At 50.1% G+C, this 21,114-nt stretch overlaps 1 protein-coding gene across 10 annotated transcripts in view; it reads left to right on the forward strand.

Annotated features, from left to right (window-relative positions):
• Positions 1 to 21,114, forward strand: part of LOC127068129 (myocardin-related transcription factor A) — a 182,446-nt gene that overhangs the window by 148,620 nt on the left and 12,712 nt on the right. The window contains exons 1-2 of one of the 10 annotated variants that reach the window (XM_051004355.1): positions 7,585 to 8,192; positions 12,865 to 13,283. The exons of 8 other annotated variants lie outside the window; for them this stretch is intronic. In XM_051004355.1, the coding sequence (XP_050860312.1) occupies positions 13,193 to 13,283 (91 nt within the window). In that variant the 5' untranslated portion in view covers positions 7,585 to 8,192; positions 12,865 to 13,192. Of the gene's footprint in view, positions 1 to 7,584; positions 8,193 to 12,286; positions 13,284 to 21,114 lie in introns of those variants that run through there. One more of the 10 variants, XM_051004259.1, reaches the window with a different exon arrangement.

Consider the following 21,114-nt stretch of genomic DNA (forward strand, 5'->3'; position numbering starts at 1 on the left):
ACGCGAACGAAGAAGATAGTCGGACGAAGAAGAAACTCGGTTCGAATTTCCACAAGCGTTCGTTACGAAGCAGCATCTCCGGTGCAGCTGTTAGCTCCGTTGAAGCTCTGCTAGGAGCGTAGGACCGCGTTTAGGAGGTGAGAGGGGATGCGCGCGATGCATTAATAAGACGGCAACATGCATCGACTTTGCTTCTGCGGCATAGACTTGGAATAGCTCTCGGAATAGATCGTGACGGCAGTGGGCCACATAATCCGACCGAGAGAACTTTATTTCTCTCTTACATTAGTGATTATTCGGCGGCGCGGGCGCGGGCGCGGGCGCGAGGGCGCGAGGGCGCGCGAGCGCGTTCGACCAACCTGGAATTTCAGAGGCTAAATCGAACGTACGATTGAAAGTACGATTATTCCAATTGATTTGCAAGTAGCAACGAGCATTTTATCTTTTACGCTGGGTCAAACGATGATTCGCGTTGAATAACGAGAGCGGCAGCCGGTGACCGAGATTCTCTTATTGTCGCTTTTTTAAGCCCCTTCGGTGTCTCCTTCGCTTCATTAAGCTCGAAGAAACGATTCCTTCAGCTTAGCGCTCGCCTCGTAAAAGAGAGAACGAATCAGAATCGGAGGTTTAAAGGGAATCGTGAAGAAAGCGATTCAGCTCTCGCCACGTCGTCGGTGCCTTTGACGCCTACTAATGAGAGGGCGATCATTAAGGACGGAGAACGCGCGTGCGCGTGCGAAGGAAGTGGAAAGAAGAAGCCGAGTACCGATATAAGAGAACGGACAGACAAATGGACAGCTGCGCGTCGTAGACGTTTTTCGTTTTTCAATTTTTAAAGCCATCCGAGTCCCCTCGTCGATGGCACGTCGTTAATTCGTCATTCCCGAGACTTTTAATGAGATTGTTAACGATCAAGGTCCGACGGTGGACCCCTCCATCTCTCCCTCTCTCTCTCTCTCCTTTCCGATTTCACTTTTGCTTCGATAAAGTAAAGTAAAATCCAGAAAAAGATTCGACGCGAGGTAGAATATTTATCGGCACCATTAAGTGTTTCGGAAAGTCCTCATTTTCTCTCTCTCTCTTCCCCTCCCTCTCCCTCTCTCTCTTGCGCTACATCAATTAATTAGAGTCTCATTGTCGTGCGGTAGAAAAACAGAGAGCGGAATCGAGAAAAGGAGCATCCGGAGCGATCGAATCGAGAAGAAGAATTCTCTTTTGTGACCCGCTCGCAAAGCATGGAAAACGAGGAGAAGAGGAGGAGGAGTATAAGGAGAGAGAGAGAGAAAAAGGGGAGAAAGAGAGAGAGGCGGAGGCAGGGGTAGCCGGTAACAAACGACTCGCAAATCCTCCCTGTCAATTTAATCTCGCCTCGAATCCCAGAGAAATGTTAATAAGGGCCTCACCGCCGTTCTTCCCCGCTCTTCCCGGTGGACCTCCTCCCACCTCCTTCTTCCGTCGCGATCTCAACGTGAGTGCACTCGCGTACGCACGGCCGTGCGCGCGCGCGCGCGCTCGGCACTTTATTTTCGCGCAAAGATACCGCCGTACGGCGTCAGCGGTGCTGCGCTCCGAGCACGTGGAAATTGTGTGCAAAGCGAGTCGCACCGAGCCTCGTTTTTCTCTCCCTCGTTCCTTGCAAACTTCCACCCTCGTAATTTATCGCGCTTATGTCGACGCACTCGCACGGCGGAATCCCTGCCACGGATATAAAGGCTGCACGGAAAAAATGCCTATCCTCTTCTCGCTCCTCTTCCTTCCTTCTCCTCTTCTTTCTCTCATCGTGCCTACTCGCGAATTCTATCGTTTCGATCACTTTGCCTCTTCTCGCTCCATAACCGACTATCGCACGTACGAATGCATGTACCTAAATCCAATTTCGCGTTTGATCTCAATGAAAAAATTGACGAAAGAAAATCTCTGATTCCTCAACGGTATCATCGTCGACGTTAGTGGATACGCTCGAGCGCTCTCACCGTTAGACGAACTTTTTAATCACGCTTCTTGCTTACGCACGCGCTTGTCGTAACTCGCCAGGCATCTTTCTCTTTCTCTCTCTCTCTCTCTCTCTCTCTCTCTCTATCTGGTCGGTCGACCAGGTGTATTACGAGTTAACAACGACGCGAGTAGCGAATTCGCTTGAAAGCTCACGACTGGAAATTACACGTTGTCAAGACGAGCCGGGGACTATCATTCTCGCCTCTTCTAATCCGCCTGTCTCGCGACTGACATTTTAATAATCTTATTTTAATTGGTATCCCCTCCCGACGTGTTCCAGTCTCTCCGCATTCTTGCTCTGACGAAACTCGCCCGTCGAATAGTTTCGAGAGAGTTTAAGATCTCTCGTGTGCTTGGATAATTATTGCAAGAGACACAACAATAATTTCACTCGAAATAAAAAATTGTATTAAGATTTGTCCCTTTGTATTCGCGAGATAAAAGTGAAAAGCATAAAGAGCAAAGGTAACCTGTATGAAACGATAAAGGAGGAGAATTTAGTTGGGTAGGAGAGAGTCGTAACATTCCAACGAGCGAGAGAAGGTGCGCGCAGGATCTGCATTCTACCGGAGTACGAGGTCCGAGAACGAGCTCGTCGTTCCCGTCGAGCTTCATGGCGTTTTATCGTCGTTGGACGCACACGCGCCGTACGAGTATCTCGCTCGTCGTCGTCGTCGTCGTCATTGTCGTCGTACAGCCGGTCTCTGCTAGACCAGTGCCCGCTGCTGTACCGAGTCGGCTGCTGTGCTCGCTTTCGCGAACAAATAAACTCGGACGGACGCGTTTGAGTCCGACGTTAGAGGTAATTGTCTCTCCAAGCCTCGAGACGGTCGACGACTACGAGCTCGGCGAGTCGAACGAGTGAGAGAGAGAGAGAGAGAGAAAGAGATTTAAAGATGGTGTGGGACGAGTACCGAAAGCGTAAAAGCTCGAACTGCAACGTGCGATTACAAGGATCTATTGTTAGCTTAGCCACCGGCGCGGCGTAAAAGCCAAACATTCTTTCATAGCCGTATCTGGGTCGCCATCCACGCTCTTATCCCTCTCTTTGCCTTCCTTTCTTCCTTCGCTTTCCAAGCTTCTCTAGGAACGTCGATTTTAGACTCTATCGGGATTTAGAATAAAGCGATACAATTTCTCGATTAACCGAATTAATTTTGATACGCGCTATATCGCGCTTTAAGACGTCGGCACTGATCATAAATGCGTTTAACGCGTCTTCGTTGGTGCTCTCAGCCTCGTTAAATGTGTCTTTCCAATGTGCTCGCGTTAGCTTTTCTTTGCGTCTCGCTAGACCGGATAAAGCGCACGAAAAATCTCGCGATATCGGGAGGTACGTAACCCGCTAAAGTTTTATGTCCAATAAAAGTAGTCCCTATGCGGTTTATTGGAGACACATCGGTTACACGACTGGTTTTATTGGTCGTAGGTACTGTTCGTCCGTTGGCTGCATTTATCTCGAGCCTGCCGCTCGCCGAAATATATTGCCAATAAATACGTTTTTATTATTAAAGAATTTTAAGCGATCTTATGCGCGCGAGCGCGCAAATTTCTGGCGCGCGTACACCTTACGTCAAGAGATACAGCCATCGTTTTATTCTTATCGAGCGTTTATTCCTATCGAACGCGTTCGAAAGAAAGATAATAGCCTCGAAGAGCATACGGCGTCTCTTCCGGACATTGATACGTGTCGCGTTATCGATCCTGTTCCGTCAAAGTTGACTTTTAAACGGGAGTAATATGAAATTTACCAAGGAAAGCTTCAAATTTTCTCTCTTGGCGGAAGAGAGAGAGAGAGAGAGAGAGAGAGAGAGAGAGAGAGAACATTCCTTTGTGTCTAGGCTCGATGGAATTCCCTCTCACATTCTTACTCGATTCCAGAATGTCAGTTTTTATGCAACAAAGAAAAGCGTCCTGAATCGTTTGCTAATTGCTTTAATGTCGGAGTTAATTCGCTTCGGTCGCAGCTTCTCGCCTAATCCCAATAACGTAACGCTCCTTGTAATAAGGTACTCGAGCGGTAAATTTCGTCCTTATCGTAATGGAATGAAATCGTGCGTGCGTGTCTCGCTTATATCGGTCAAGTACCGCCGAGAGAATTCCCTCGGCTCGACGACGCGCGTGAGAAAAGTCAAAAGTTTCTCCCCCGATCTCTCTCGTCGAATAAATCGTTCTACCTTACTCCATTATTTCGTGATTGAGATAGAGGAGAGCCGTTTAATTAAGATACTATCGCCATCGCTTCTTTACCGTCGAGCGAGTAAACGAGAAACGGTGTCATATTCGATATTCCGCGCGAGACAGCTTCGACGAGTGGCAAGAGAGACGAGGTTTCATCGCTTTCACGGTAGCTAAATCGTCGATCAATCGCCGTTGTTAGAAGTACCTCTCTCTCGCTCTCGCTCTCGCTCTCGCTCTCTCGTATATACATTCTCGGTAAAACGCGATAGGATGTTTAAGCGCGATTAATTGCAAAGAGTCGAGCCCTAATAACAATCCTTGTCATTGCGGGGATTGCCGTTATAACACGTGACGGCGCGCTAAAGGGAACAACAAATTATCCGAACGATGTGTGCACACAGAACCGACGATATAAATTATACTTAATAGCGTGCGTCTCTCGAGCGTTCAACCACACGGTTTCCATCAGGCTCACGAACGAAAAGGGAAGAAGAATTTGATTTTCTCGTTCCGCGAAACTCATCTTCGAGCTATCAAGCGACTGCTCGAAATTCGCGTCGATCGAGCATCGATCTTCTTCCCATCGGACTGCACGCATTTTCTCTTTTTCCTTTTTCTCTGTTTTTTTTTTTCTTTCTTTTTTCGTTTTTCTTTTTACTTCTTTTTCTTGTTTAAATTCCTTTTTTTGGTTCACGGGTAATATTTTAAAAGATTAATTAGACAGGGAATGATGGATCGTATTGGAATGGTAGAAATCGAGGAGGCTCCGAGCTAATCGAGATACTTTCTCTCTCTCAAAGTCGTCAAGGAGGCGACTCGACTCGACGAGGGCGTCGACGAACTCCTCTGGACTGGTCTGCCAACGGAATTGCATCGAGTCAGCGAGCGAGCGAGCGTACGTCGCACCGGTGCAAAACCGCGTGCGAAACATTCGTTAACATTCCCAGCATGCGGTAACGATCGACCCGGTAAGAAGCTACGCCGAGGTCTTAAGAGTACCCACTACTAATCTCGGCTTAATAGCGCGTTAGAAAATTAATAGAACGGCCTGTTGGCTGGCTCGTTGGACGGCGTGCGTACAGAGATGAGGAACGAGAATAACGCGTCGATGGACCGTTTCGAAGAAACAAAGGAGAAAGAGGAGGAAAGGCAATGGGAGCGCATATCCGACGAACATTAGTCTCGGTTCCGTACGTCGATCACGCCCACTCGACGATCGAGAAGGGACCGTGAGATCGATAGATAAGAAGAGACGATAAGGCGAGTCGAACGATTTGTCAAGCGGCTTTTCTTCCTACCGGCCGAGTCCTGTTCGTTCTCTTAATCCGCCGCGACGAAGGAGCGTACGTCGGTGCGCGTCGGTCACGCCCAGTCGTCGCGCGTCCTCCGCGCGTCGTCGCAACTTGCGAAATCGCTCGCTCGCGGCCTTCCCATCGATTAGACTTAGAAAAGGGCGAATCGATCGTTTTTCCAGCCTCGAACAAGTCCCGCTCGTGGGCGAGATTATTTGTCAGGAAAGGGGAAGGCAAAGTAGGGAAGAACCGGTGAAGGTTTCTGGGTGAACCAGAGCCTCTCCGTTCCCTCGTCGATACGTGGGCGATGCCGGACGTTATTTCGGCAACCGCGTTGTCGTCGTCTTCGTCTTCGCTGTCGTCGTTGCCCGGGCCCAGAAGAAGGATCGCGGGCTCCCGCGTGGGCGCGCTTTCAGGAACAGCCGAATCGACTTTGGGACTTACAAAACATACCGGTGGGCGATTCGATCGAAAGTAGGAACGACGACCGCCATCGGCTCGCCGGCTTATCACGCGCGAATCGTGCGCGTAGGCGATCGCTTCCGGTCACCACGATCCTACCGTCGATCGCGCCGAAGCAACGATCGATGCTTTCGTCGGTGCGAAGATTTCTCCCTCGACCTCTTCCGACCTACTCCTCGACCACTTTTACGCAAAAGTCCTTGAAACGTTCTATCGCGCTTGAACCGACTCGCAGAAACGTATTTTCTATCGAAGCTCCGTAATCTCGTAGCTCGACCCGACGCTTTGATTTTCACGCTGGCCGCCACGTAGGTACGTCGAGACGGCAGACGATCGTTTAAAATTCCGTCGTTGTTCCACGGAAGTCTCGACTTCCTCGGGGTCTTTTCGACGTCGGGAATTCGTGTCACGTGGCCGCACTCCTGACTCCTGTAAAACTCGTTACCCCACGCGCGGCGAATAATTGTACCATGAAATTGACAACGATTTTAAATCCATACGTACCGGAGGGAGAGAGAAAGAAGGAGAAAATTAAAAGTTGACAAGGCCCCCCTTACCAAGTACCCGGAGAAACATTTCTTCCGGTGGAAGCGTCGTCTAAAAGACACCATTAACGCGAGCATAGGTGTAAGATTTTTCTGATGGTTCTATAAATATGCGGATGCTGCAAAGAACTGGAGGCACTCGTAAAATTCTCCCGGCAGTAAAATCTGCTTCTCGTCGAGAGACTTTCTCTCCCTCTCTCTCTCTCTCTCTCTCTCTCTTACAGAACATCATACAGCGGAGTAAAGCAAACAACTTAAAGGTCTTCCGCGGCTGGCCCTTTTAACTCGGCCCTATTTTTTCCCACGGATCTTCCGGACGTTTTTAATATTTCTTCCTCGCGCTTGGTCTATTCGTGAGGAATATGAACGAAGAGACGAAGGAAACGGAACGAAAGAAAGGGATCGTCATCGACTTATGTAGCTTTTAGCGAGTTTCTTCGGCCGGGACCGCTAAGGAAGCAAAAGTGATTTCGTTAAGAGAAAAAGAAAGAGAAAGAGAGCTCGTTATCGAGTGCACGCGCGGCGGTAGACGGTACCTCGTTTGACTCGGGGCACGCGCCTGGTGGGGTCGTAGGCCGCTCCACCCCTGCTACGCTGCGTGTTCTCCCCGGCAAAGAGCAGCGAGGAACAAAGAGAGAATAAGAGGAAGAGAGAGAGGCGAGAAGCGAGGCACTCCCCACTCGTGCGAGCCGAGCGAGAGGGCCAGTCCTCCCACTCGCTCGGTCCCCGTCGGGCCGCCTCTACGACCTATCCCCTCTCCGCGACAACGGCACTCTGTTGGCCCTGCGCTCGCCGCAGCCCACACACGAGAGCTCGCGACACCGACGCGCAAGACTTGTTGCTTCGTGCTTGCTTGCTTTCTCGCTCTCTTGCTAGCCAACTTACTTGTTTGCTTCCTTGCTCCTTGTTGCGAGCGAGCGAGCGAGTGAGCGAGCGAACGAGCGAAAGAGCGCGCGCGCGCGCGCCTGTGCTTGCCTGCCTGCCTGCCTGCCTGCCTGCTTGCTGCTGCTGCTGCTTGCCTGCCTGCCTGCCTGCCTGCTGCTGCCTGCCTGCTGCCTGCCTGTCACAGGAGTTTACTCGGAGGCGCGCGCGCGCGCGCGCCCTCGCCCGCTCGCTCGCAAGCGGTCCTACCTCCTGCAGGGGACCGTGTCACGTGGCCTCCGGCCGTAGAGCAGCAGCACGCACCGCTCGAACACGAGAGAGCTCGCGCGAGTGCGCGCACACACTACGCCAGTCAGAGACGAACCGAGAGACCGGCCGCAGAGCGCACCGACGCGCAACCGCTCTCTTCTTCTTACGCGTTTATTCTCTTGCCTCGATACTTCATTCCGCTTTCTCTCTCTCTCTCTCTCTCTCTCTCTCTCCTCCTTTTCCTTCTTTTTCCATTTGATACGTTCAAAGGTCCAGTGTTAGTTGTGCATGTCACGAGAAGCTCTGGTGTTTTGTGTGTGTCCTCGACTGTGATACCTCTACGACCGTTCGCACGATTTTGAGATTTCTCTTACGCTCTTTTTTCTTTGGAATGTTTCGTCGCCATGTAAAGTGAAGTCGACCGGATGGTGGTAACGCCACCGTTGACGTTTCTCGTCGACGGAGAAAAAACTCTGCGTAGTTGTGCGACTCTATGGTGAAAAGTGTTCTACTTGGAAGTGTACGTGCGACATGCTCCTCGTCACCGGCCGGCGCTCCAGCTGGATCTTACGGATCGTATTGAATGGTGCGCGATCTAGATCGATCTCTCGTTTTAGCGATTCAAGACGATAAGCTCGCTGCTCGTCCTCGAAAATATTTCGATTTCACTCGGACGATTCTCGAAAGCGACATCCTTGCGCGCGAATCGTTCGCTTACGGTCTCGGCCGTTGCTGGAAATTCGTTTCGTTGAAATATTCGGTGCGAGATCTCTGTTGGTTGGGGACGCGGCTGTTAAACGATCGGGCGTGTTGCTGACGCACGATCGGACCTCGTAAAAAGGGTATATCGAAGGTCCGCAAACTCGTTAATGGGTAACGAAAACTCGTTGCAACCGTGTCGCAGCGCGTTCGACGCGCCACGGTAGTCGGATAAAAATCGGTCACGACGGGGAGAGAGAAGGCGAGAATCGTAGCGTCAAGGTTTCGGCTTTACGACGAATCGACGACCCGCGATATAATTAAAAAGTGTCCGCGAAATAACAGTTCGCTCGGCGATAACGACGTCGACGGTGCGCGTTCCACTTGGAACCATCGTCGACTTAATGAAGCGATTCCTATCGGTACCGGCAAAATCTGATAATTAAATCAAGCCAGGGAGGAGCGGCCCACGGATATTAATTGAATCGCGATCGGCTTCGATCCGCTCGCTTTCGCAAACACGCTCGACCATGCAACGGTTATGACTTTAACCATATACACGTACACACCGTGCAATTTGGTGTGCGCGCCCGTCCGTGTGCGTGCCAGTGAAATTCGTAGCCGTAGGGGAGATCGTAGAGGCCGATCGATGCGGATTCGATGATTCGAGGTTTCTTTGCACCGAGTCACCCGATCCTTCCTCGAGCCGACCGCGTTATATACTCGTTCTGATTTATTGGCGCGTCCGAGGCGTCGTCGATCGGCCGCGTCCCCGGACGACGACGATCTTCTTCTTCTTCTTCTTCTTCTTCTTCCTCTTTTCTCCTCGCTCGAGTCGCCGAAGGAATTTTCTCTTCTCTTCTCGCGATAGAGAAGGACGCTCCCCCTTTTTTCTTCGCCATTCGGGACACGTCCACCCGACAAAAAAGTCTCCTCTCTCATACATATATACAATAAGGCGAATCGAACACGGCCGATCGCGATTAATCCGTCATCGTAGAGAAACCCAGGCAGGACTCTCTCGCGAGGAAAGATCGTAAAGATCGGGACGATCGGATAAGGATCGGTCGGTCCGGGGGCTGATCGGTCGGTCCGTGACGACCAAACGACTCTTTGGAAATGCGTGTCGAGGCCGAAAGTCGACGCCGAGCAGGCGGCTGCCACGAGTGCTGCCGCGTATCGTCCTGCGCTCCTCGTAGGAGGGGCCGATCGAAAGAAACGGCTCTTGCGAGAGCCAGAGAGAGAGAGAGAGAGAGAGAGAGAGGAGAGAGATTTCTCTTTCGCAACCCCTTCGAAGCGTCGCGAATTTTCGTTCTTCTGGCAAGTTAAAGATCCCGACTTTGTGATCGCTTCGAATGCGCGCTCGTGCACGTGCGAGCCAACGAAATTGGGATGATCGGACGAGCTTGATTGCTCCTCGACCGAGAAAATTAAGCGGTCCTTCGTTTTTTCCCCGAGCGCTGCGCGCTTTTACGATTCCTCGCTCCTCCTTTCCTCCTCTTCGAGGACCTTTTTTACGGCGACCCCTCTCGAGATCGGTACATTGTAAATTATAGTACGTCTTAATCGTTACAAAACTCGTCGCGCTAATTATTGCCTCCCTCGATACGACGTAACGGCTGCTCCCTTTTGCGTAATCTCTTCTTCTCCTTTTTTCTTCCTTTCGTTAGTTAATTGCCGAAGGAGAGCTCGATTTCGCTCCTTAGGCAAATCCTCGAGAGAAACTCCGCTTTTCTCCCGATCGGGACCAAGTATCGAAAGAGGGAGAAGAGAACAAAGGGGGAAAGAAACGAGCGAGGAAGAAGATATAGGAACGAAAAGAAACGAGAGACTCACGAAACACGCTCGTTTCTTCGCGGAGTCGTCGAGGAGGGACATAAAGCTGAGAAATAATAGGTCGGACGGGGTAAATGAGGAGGGCCTCGATGTAGCTGGTAAGCGCTATCGAGAAGCCTGCGACGTTAATTTCGTAACTTGATACGTCATTAAGGTAACAAATTGCACGATTAACCCGGGCACGCTTAATTAGCCGCGGCGTTATAAATGGCAGAAAAGCGCCGCGAATTAATCAATGCTCGATCGGCTCGATCGGGTTCCGGGCGCTTCCCTCTCGTGCTCTTCTCTCGCCTCCACCTCGGGCTCCTCTTCAACCTCCTTCTCAACCCCCTCCCGGAGAACGATCGCTCGTTGGTAGCGATAAACGCGATAAGTAAATTAAACGACGGGGACGAAACAATCCGGTTAACCGTTTTGTACGAGCGTGGCATTAACGAACGACCACGCGTAATAAGGATGATAACGGTAATTAAAATAATTAGACGGTACGTGCTCGATTAAAGCGAGAGACGTTTCCAAAAAGTTAATTATAACAACGTTTCTCGTGATAAAGAGCGGCTTAATGTCTCTACACTGTAATCGCGGTAGGAAGGGAGGAAGGGGGAGGGAAAGGGAAAAAGAGAGACCTCGATAAATGAAATTCACCGGGAGAGAGAAAACGTAGAGAATATTATAGTCGAGAATATTATATCGTACCTCGATAAACTCGGCCGTTTTCTCGTTGAGAAATCCTACGTACGTCGCGTCGGCATTAATTATATTACACTTTTTACTCCGATTTCTTGCGAAAACGTCGAAAAGCAGCCGACAAACGGTGCGACGGCCGTGGAAATCTTAAAATCGTCGCGGGAGGGAATTCTTTTCGATCGAGAGCAGCGCTTGAGAAACGCGTGTGGCAATTAAGATCGCGCATGATTAAATAGCAAATGATTATTTACGCGGAGTTGCGCGGTCGGCCGTTTAATGCACGCTCGGTACGATCTCCGATCGCGCGTACAGCAATTTCGGTGTTAATTAAATGGCCGTGCGTGGGCGTTTACCGGATCCCTCGAGAATACGTTTTGTCAACTTTCACTCTGACTCTTCGACTCTTCGTACTCCTCCCCGTCCCGTGTTCTTTCTCTCCGCCGTTCTATCTTTCTCCGTTGGCCCCTATCTCGGTGGACCCATAGTCCGTTCATTTGCATCAACAATAAGGGGCCACGGTATTAAAATAAACTTCACGGATTCGTATCGGTCTTAAACGGGACGAATGATTTAATCCTTTCTGCGGGAACTCGACCGTACCGAAATAAGCTTCGCAACTTTGTACCGGTTTTGCGGACGAGTCTCGGTGACTCGGTACTTTCTGCCCCGCGTCTTCGTCGCTCTTGTAATCGTAAATTCGACGATCGGTGCTGCGAGAACGGGAGAAAAAAAGAAGAAAGAAAAGGATCTCACGCCGAAAGAGGAGACGGAACGTTCGCTTCGGACCGATTTACCAAATCGTTTCTTCCATTTTCCTTCCCCGCCTTCTCCCTCCCCTTTTCTCGTACGATTTTCGAAAGTCGGCTCTTTCCACGCTCGTGGCAAGAAATCCGACGTAATTTATGCGCCGAGGAAGGAAGAAGCATCGCCCACGCGACGACGCGAAGAAAGCGAACGAATTGTCGGCGTTAGAGAAGACGAGCGAGGAAGAGAAAGGGCGAGTCTTCGGTCTCGTTTCGGACTGGATTATCGACTGGTCGACTGCCCACGACTATCTCTTCTCGGCTAATTACCCCTGGTAGACGAAGCAAGAGATCGGCTTTGGGAGCGAGGATTAAGAATCGAGGATTAATTAAATCGAATTGAGCTTGATTAGCTCGAGAGGCGCGATAAAGGGAAGGAGGATAGAACGGAATCGTAGAAAAATCATTTTCGCGCGTCTTTCTCGTTGTCTGTGTTCTGGACGACAGAGCGCGGGACGCGCGAATTCGATAAGATCTGCCGAAATAAAAATTGTAATTTACATCGAGAGACGGGAGGAGGAAGGGGCCCGTTAAAATCGCCATTCCTTCGAAATCGCGTCGCGCCTACGAGCCTTGCCGCGCCGTGCCGCGCCGTGCCGTGCCGCGCCGTGCCGTGCCGTGCCGTGCCGTGCCGTGCCGTGCAGTGCCGTGCAGTACCGTGCAGTGCCGTGCAGTGCCGTGGCGCGCCGAAGTCAAAACGTACGAAATCGAATAAACGTAAACGTGATTTATGACGCGTCCCGTTGCAATTAACGAAGTAAAGGTGAAATCAATTCTCGTGCATACGGACTTAAATTCAGCAGGAGGAGAAAACCCGTGTGAAATTCCAAGCGGAGTCTGCGCGACCAAGGAACCGAGTGAAAGCGTTACGTCACGAAAAACGATTGTTTTAAGGCTAACAATCGACGGTAATGACAGGCGCGATCACTCGCGATAGGGCTTTGTTAAGTTTATACGCTATACGTTCGACGCTATGCGTCCCGCGAACGACGGAGCAGCGAGCTTGGGAAAATCTTCGATGTATCGAAGCATGTCGGTAAATAAGTCCTCGTCGTCGTTGTCGTTGTCGTTGTCGTTGTCGTCGTCGTCGTCGTCGTCGTCGTCGTCGTTTTCGTCGACGGCCTCGCGCATAAACGAATTCATGACCATTTTGGTAATTTCTACGAGGTTGCGAGACGATATCGCGTATTCGAGAGATCGAGGAGATAGATCTGACGAGCCGTCGACTTACAGGACCCGCTAATCGCAGGAGCGTCGATCTTCGTCCCCAGGGGTGGATCGAAAGGATCGATTTTTTCTCCTCGACGACGACAGGAACGTCGAGACAAGAGGATTATCCCTTCGAGTCCGTGTTAACGCTCGAAACAACGTCGAGTTCGATCGGAATGAATTCGTCTCTCGCGAGAGCCGGAAAGTCACCGGATCGAGATATCCTTCTTCGAATCGAAACGAGTGTGCGAGTATAAAAAGTACAGGAAGAGAACGACTTTACGAACGATCGCGCGTATCGTTTATTTTTTCTCGCTCGTTGTATTCTTGACCGATCAAAATTATCAGAAAGATGGTCACCCTGGACACCGAGCAGAAGCCCGAGAGGCAGCACTGCGGCCGACGCATGTGCGCCATTTGCAGACGCATCAAACGTGATAAAGGTAAACAACGATTTTCGTTCGACGCACCGTTCGCCGGTACGTCGTTTTATTAACGGGCGCCGCTTTTAAGACACGCTCCGTAGTCGTTAATATCCAGCGAGGTCGTTAGTAGTCGTTATTTATTTCTGCTTGGCTACTTAATTAATTAGCCATTATAAAAAAGGAAGAGGGGGGAGAATCGATAAAGTCGATACTTTATCTCGTCGCGACAGGCGTTGATCAAGCCCGACGTCGTTGTCGTTGGGATTTAATACGCGGCTTCCGAACGAGCACCTTAGATAATAATTCAAGCACGTATCCAGGAGCGACGACTTTTTCGACGGACCTACCTACATAGCTCGGCGCTGTTATGCAAACGACTTTTGCTCTCTTCCCCCTATCTCCTCGTCCCCACCCCCGCAATCACCCTCGCGCCTCTCCTCGTCCTTTGTCACTTCGATTTGTTTTAAACGTCGTCGCTTTATGGCACGCGCGATGCGCGAAGTAATATACGACGATATAACGTCCAATAAACGCGATTATAAGGTACGCGCGATAAACCGAACGAAGAAAAATTCGGCCAGTAGTGATATACGATGAGTCGAAGCCTCCAGCATCCCGATATATTAATGGTGCAACCGCGTAATGCATAATGAATCGTACGTCGTAGCGAGGACAATGTATTTCGTGTCATTACACGCTTCGCGCTCCCCTCATTTACATCGCGTTAGAGATCATTTACATGGTACGTGCGAGAGCCGGCCTTTTTATGCGATAACTAATTAATGTAAAAAAGAAAAGCTAATGCGCGCGCGTCCTCCTTCGCGACTCGAACCGTAATCCTCTTACGTCACGATCGTGTCGACAACTTTTTGAGGGATCGAACTTCTCGAAATGGACGAACGGTGGTCTCTCTTTCCTTTTCCTCGGGATCCGAAGCGTTACGAAGGAGTTCTTTGGCGGCTCGAGAACTGGTTCGTTCGTCGTCGTCGTCGCCGTTCGAACGTCCTCGTTGTTCCATGCAAATCGCTCGTTAGTCGAAACACCTGAAATACTTGTGTGGGACGCACATACGTTGCCTTCGGCCAGCACTCTTCGCTCCATGGATTATTCATTCTCGTAACGTGCGCGCGTTAAGATGACGAACGTACGAGCTCGACCGAGCGACGACTTATCGATATAATTCTTCGACGTTCGCTCTATCCTCGGTAGGTGGAAAACGTTCGAACCCGAGAGGCCTTTCCTTTCGTCGTCGTTCGATTTTTCGAGAAAAAAAGTGCAAGTTTCGTTGAGAGAAGTCGTTCGAATGCGAGAAAATCTTTCGAAAGTTTCCAAAAGGACAAGAGGTATTTCCAAGATAGTCGGAGTCGTTCGTTCGCGATAGGAACGAATCGTTCGTTCGTTCGTTCGCTCGCGCGATCTCGACTCTCCACGACTCTCGACGAGTCTCGGCGAGGCGCTCGTGACTAGGCCGGAGGTACCGATTATGATAGAGCGCGTGGGCGAGCCCACGCTCGCCCTTCGTCCGTCCGTTCGTTCATTCATAAATTCAACTCTCACCGGCTTGGCTCTCGCACGCGACTCGCTCGCTGGCGCACGCGCGCGTCTTTCGGTTCCTGCTAGTCTCGCACCTACGAGACCTACGTTGGCCAAGGTACCGTATCTCCTACTTCCGAACGATTACCTCTGACCCATTGTTTCCTCGTTTGAATTTTCCTTTCAATTTTTGCCGTCTCTATCGTGAAAATAAAGATAAAAGGGAAAGAAGGAAGGTACGAGTTTCGGAGTTACGAAGACGCGATCCTACGTATCGTTGAGTCATAAAATCACATCGTAATTCACGTTCGCGTCGAATCGCGATACCACGCACCTCTCCTCTCTCTCTTTCGCACGCGCGCGCGCAGGGAGTAACTCTCATGCGGTTCTCCGTCGTCGTCCTCCCGAGAAACGGGCGGTAAAGTCTCGTAGAGAAGTAAAGCCGCCCGCCAGGTTTCCAAAGCGGTCTCGGAATCGACGGATGATTATGCGGACCGGTCTATTTCTAGAAGCACCGACTCTCGGACGGGACATACTAATTATTTTTTACCGAACTCGTTACCACTCGCCTTTGGCAAGAGATCGGCGAGGACGAAGACGGATGGCAAGATAACGAAGAGAGAAGCGAAGGAAAGATAGAGAGAAAGAGAGACATTTGTCTCTCTGATACTCGCCGATCGGCTAACGCAATCTCGGGAAGAGGACGGATAAACCGAAGAGAGAGAGAGAGAAAGGAAAAGGGAGATCTTGGATGAGAGAGAAGGAGAGAAAATCTCTCGAGTATCGCAACCATGTTGCATCGTGAAAAAACGAGAGAGAGAGAGAGAGAGAGAGAGAGGAAGAGAAAGAGCGGGGGAAAAATGGAGAAAAAGTGGGACAAAAGTACGAAGCAAAGTGCAAACGAAGAGAGAGAGAGAGAGAAACAATTGACATTCTACGCGCACGTTCGATCGAGTCAAGGGACGAAGAAGAAGGGGTGGAAGTAGAATGGGGCGGGTAAGACCGTGGAACGAGCGAGCCTTGGTGGGGGAAGAGCGTGCAGAGAACACGGTGGCATGCACCTGTGCATTGCCTCCATATACGATACCAAGTTATGGCGTTTTTCTGCACAGCTCGAGTAGCGCGCGCGCGAGCGAGATCGTATCGTGACCGACGAAACCAATTCCATTTTTGGAAAGGGCAACCCGCGAACTACCGTCCTTACCGCGGCTTCTACCTCGTTCCTCGATTTCAGCGGAGAAGAAAAAAGGAGAAAGAAAAGGGGTTGAAGGGACGAGTCTGGGAGTCACGATTAATTGTTCGCGAAAGAGACGCGACGCGCGCTCCTCCCAGGACTCGAAAGGAACGATGGAAAAGACGCAGAGAAATGGAGACCGATGGAAGAAGAGGGTTTTTAAACGTTGGAGGAAAAAAATTAACGCGCGCGTTTTATATTTGTTAGACGCTTGGCCACGCTCTCTCGTACGCCATTTTTCGCGCTTTTTTTCTTTTCAAGGCAAAAATCTGTATCTCGGCGGAAGCAGCAAGCGCACGGAAAAGTACGCTTCGTCGGTTGTCTTGTTGTTCTCCGTGCGTACCTGACGTGTGCCTCTATCAAATTCGATGTAACTTTTCTCTCTCTCTCTCTCTCTCTCTCGCTGGCGTGCGCGCCCGCTCGTGGGTGTAACCAGTTTCCGTGGGCTAAGCTGTCAAACCCACGTGGCCCGCCCACGCGGCCCAGATATATTACTATGCCGTGAGAGAAAGAAAAGGTCGTTCGCGCGCGCACGCGACTAAGCGAGAGAGAGAGAGAGAGAGAGAGGTCGACGCAGGAAAGACCCTTCAGGAATGAGAGACGCGGCTTGCGACACAGGAAACGGTTTCACCTGGAGGGATACCGGAGGAGAGTACCGGAGGGATACGGCTGCGCTTCTCGCGCCCCTTCTATTCCCTCGAGAAACCGAGATAGAGGACGGAGACTAAATAGAAGCGTGGGTGTGTATGATACATGGGACGGTGCTTTTATGAATTGAATTTTTTTCTACTTTCGATGGCGGCTCTTTGGAACGTCTATAGGATCGTTGGAGAGAGAAAGAGAGACAGGGAGAGAGGAGGGGAGGAACATGCGGACGAATGGTGGACGCGAACGACGTACTCTCGAAAATACATTAATTACAGTTTTTTTTCAACGGAGCATCCCCCCCCCCCACCCCTTACGACTCACTTATGGCTCTTCCGAGGCGAGATAAATTATTTCGAAGGACTCGTTAAAACTCGCTCGAGTAAAAGTTCGACGATCGCGCTCGGTAAGATGCGCGTTTCGCAGACGAGAGCTTTCGTTTATTTTCTCGCGTCATCCCATAACTAATTAATATGCCAAAATGCCGCCAGACGACGAACTTTCTCCGCGCGACATTTTATCCGACGTTACGGCCGATGGCAGGTGTTCCCTACGTAAAAAAGAAGCGATTCGATCGAGTACGAGGAGACGGTCGAAACGACGATGATACCCGAATAAGCTTTGAAACAATGCCAATATATACGGGAGCGAACACGTGTAGTAATTACCATAACACAGGTCGGCCAAGCGGACCGACGACACGTAGATTATTCGCTTTCTATTGTAATCGCATTTAGCGAGTTCCTCGCGACTTTTTAGCGTCGTTTCCTCCTCGAGAAAGAAGATATAAAGAGATATTTTTCGATCCTCCTGGTTCCACCAGGAGTACCTTTCGTCGCTCGTAAACGAGAAAAAGGATGCGCGACGCGTTTCCTCCTTTCGTCGAATCTCCGATAAATAAGCTCGCCGACGAAACGCTATAAAGTGGTAAAGCTTGTTAGGGTCGAAGCGCTTATTCGTCATTCGACGCGCACGCGCGAATATCTCGTCGTTTCCGAGAAACGATCGCGCGTTAAATCCAGCAAAAGTCTCCTCCTCGCGATTCACCGAGAAAAACCGAGCCAAGAGGCAAATCTCGATCGGGCGAACGCAAAGAAACGAAGAAGATTCGCGGAGCCCGCAGTCCTGGAAAAAGCTCCTAAGAGCGAGAAGAAATAAGGAAAAGGAAAGGAAAAGTTGCCGCGCCGATTGATATAACGTCTCGATTTGCGTAATATACGTTCGCTCGTAAACCTCGCGGTGATTTATTCCCGCTAAATAAATAGATTTTGGTGTTATTAACCTCATTTTTTCCTCGTCGAGAAGAAGCCACGGAAGGAGGAGTAGTTAAAATGAAAAGAAGAAGAAGAAGAAGAAGAAGAAGATGGGTGAAGGGAGGGAGAAGGCGATGCACGCGTTGCCTCGGCTTGCTCCCCAAAGGCAACGTCCTGCCCTCGCGTCGAGCGAAAGATTAAAAATACTGACGATTCCTTCTCCTCCCTCTCCTTTGGCTCGCACGCGCGCGCTCGAAGAAGAGAGTGCCGTAGGAAAGTAAAAGGAAAAAAATCGAGCGACGCGGGGGAGAGAGAGAGACAGGGGTGGCACGAATCGAGATAAGTCAGAATCCTCGCGAGCAGGATTTATGATCGTCAGGCGTACTCCCTGACGCTCGCGCATTCGCCGACTGTGTTTTAGCCGTTTCCAAGCCTCCGATAAAATTAGTTGTAAACGAAGATTGCGACATCGATTATATTTTTAGATTCGTATACGCGTAGAAGTCGCACGCTTGCCTCCAACGAGATAATCCGAACGATCGGGATCCGGTCTGCCTTATTTCGAAAAAATTCGGGATAGACGGGGACTCGATCTGATTCCTCCGGGACAACTATCGTCCTCCTCGGGGGGGGGGGGGGGGGGGGGAACCGTTACGAAAGACAAGTGTTCGTATCGATTAGAAGGCGTAGCCGGTAGGCGGAGCGTGCTAACGCGCCTTTATTACGTTCACGTCGCACTGATATATCTACGCAAGGAGTCGGAACCGTGCACGCACGCACGCACTCACGCGCGCGCGTACACAATCGATCTAGGGATATCTTGAGAGAATATTAACCAAAATATCGTCTCGTTGATTTAAAAAGTCGAAACGTTGCGACGAACGAGCTTTGATCGACGTTATTGTACTCGGGCCAATCGCGTACGAGCTAGTCGAAAGACAATGGCGGGAAATGCGCGTGAAAAATTCAGACCGCGACGGTAAATTCGCGGCGAACGGCCACGAATTCCAATTAGCGTGGCTGCCTTAGAGCCGACAATTATCTCCGTGGCTCGACTCGTTATTTTAAAGCGAATCGCTCTTTCATCCGCGATAAACGTGACGTTTTAATTATTTTCTTTTTCAAAGAGAGTTCGCACGCAACGTCGAAGAAGCTACGACGATTGTCTTCTCGTTTATTTTTATATTTCCTTCACGATCCCATAAATCGACGATAAAACGACACTCCTCTCTCGTTCGCGCGAATTAGCTGTTACGATGGAAGGACAGATCGATAAACTTTTTACGATGAATCTCGTTCGGTCGTCGATTCTTCTTTCTTTTTTCTTTTTTTCTTTTTTGTTTTTAATAGCATCCTTTTTTTTGTCATTTTCTTTGTCAACGTCGTGAATTAGAAGTGAAAATTCGGCTACACATTGTCGTTACGTTCCCTCGCAGTCATATTTCCTGGTCCTGTTATTATTACCGTAATATTGTCTAAGGCTAATGGACGTCTAAGAAAAGATTCTTCTCCCTCGTGCTTGGCCCGACGCATAAAACGCGGCAGCGAGACGTAAATCAAATAGTTCCGCGGCGACTTCTCCGGACCGTCTTCAAAAAGTTTCTTTCTGGAAAAATACGGAAACGCAGCGTCTCTTATTTTTGCCAACTACCGTTTAATAAATTAGATCGCTGCTTAAGGAACGTTCCTCGTCTCGTTCGTGTTTACGAGAAAGCTTTCGGACGAACGCGTGGGCGTAACGCGACGAGAAAGAATGAGTCGGAGATAGAGGAAGACGCGAGGCCACGAGTATCTATTTTGAAAAATGTCACGCGTCCATTCGTCGGCTCGACTAGAAGGAATAGTAAAAGTGGAAGGAAGATTGAGAACCATAAAACGAGAGAGGAATTACAGGGTAGGGCAAAGACAGAGAGAGAGAGAGAGAGAGAGAGAGAGAGAGGCGAGGGAGGGGACGAGTGAAGTGGCGAGAGTAGACGAGATCTCTCCATCTCTATCTCTCCTTTTCGTAATCTCCGGGCCTAGAAGCTTTATTTATACCCAAAGCTGGCGTATTATTGGATCACCCCCGCGATTCGTACCGACGTAAATGTGTCTTATGCTTTCGGCTTACGTCGTCGTGGCCTTTCTATTTCGCGTTTGCCCGATTTCCATCGTCTACAGGGTGTTACGAAAGTACGCGCTCCCATCTCTTGATTTACATCACGTTAGCTCGATGAAACGATTAAGAGGGAAAAAAATGTATCGAACTCGATAGGCCCCACACGACGGTCGACAAATTTTCCGCTTTCCTGGAGGTCCTCGAACGCGAGAACGATTTGTAAGATAAAACGAGAAACGAGAAGTTTGAAAATTGGGGTCAAAACGGTAGCAATCGTCGTCGGAGTCGAGTGCAATATTTATGGGACCGCGAAGGAATCCGGTCTCTTCCGGAACTCCTTAACGCTTTAACGCCCGGCGCGAGGATTCCTCTCGCGTTGATTTATCTCCCACCGACCTCCTCCACCCTTCCGCGTTCGTAAAGCAAAGCACGCGCGAGAAAACGGAGGCTCGTAAAGTGTGCGACAAGTTTCGGAAACTATCTTTGAAAAAATGCTTCGAGTTTTTTTTCTCGCCTTAGTCTCGAAGAGCAGCGAGAGAGAGAGAGGAAGAGGGTCGAGCTTTCGGAAAAATGGCGCTGGCGGTCGCGGCGTTGAAAACGACGACGGAGGTGGCGAAGGTGGTGTACAATGCGCTTGGGGGGATTCACTTGGTAGGAATGCGCCGCGTAAATTTGCATTCTATGCATTGCGTAGATACTTATGGAGCGCGGCACGCGTGTCTTCGAGGTATCTTCGAGTATCTTTGAATTCTCCCGTGCATGCGGATCCATTGGCGCCGATCTAAAGCTTCCAAAGTTCCTTCGAAAGGTATCTCGAATTTTCTCAAAGTGTCTCAAAATTCGAAAATTACTCTTCTCCCATTCCTGCCTTTAATTTCCAACTCGTCGCTTAACGTCGACGATATTCGCGCCCTTCGATCTCTCCTTCCAACGAGAATACAATCTTCGAAATATGCGAAACATCGGAAGAATTTGGAAAACGTCGGACCACCGTGTCGTTTTCGCCAAGATCGCGATACGCGACTCCCAGTATCACGGGATACACAAGAAGCAACTATGCGCAACGTACAGCTATGGTATGTAGAT

The sequence above is a fragment of the Vespula vulgaris genome, chromosome 1 (assembly GCF_905475345.1).
Source record: "Vespula vulgaris chromosome 1, iyVesVulg1.1, whole genome shotgun sequence".
NCBI classification, from domain to species: Eukaryota; Metazoa; Arthropoda; class Insecta; order Hymenoptera; family Vespidae; genus Vespula; species Vespula vulgaris.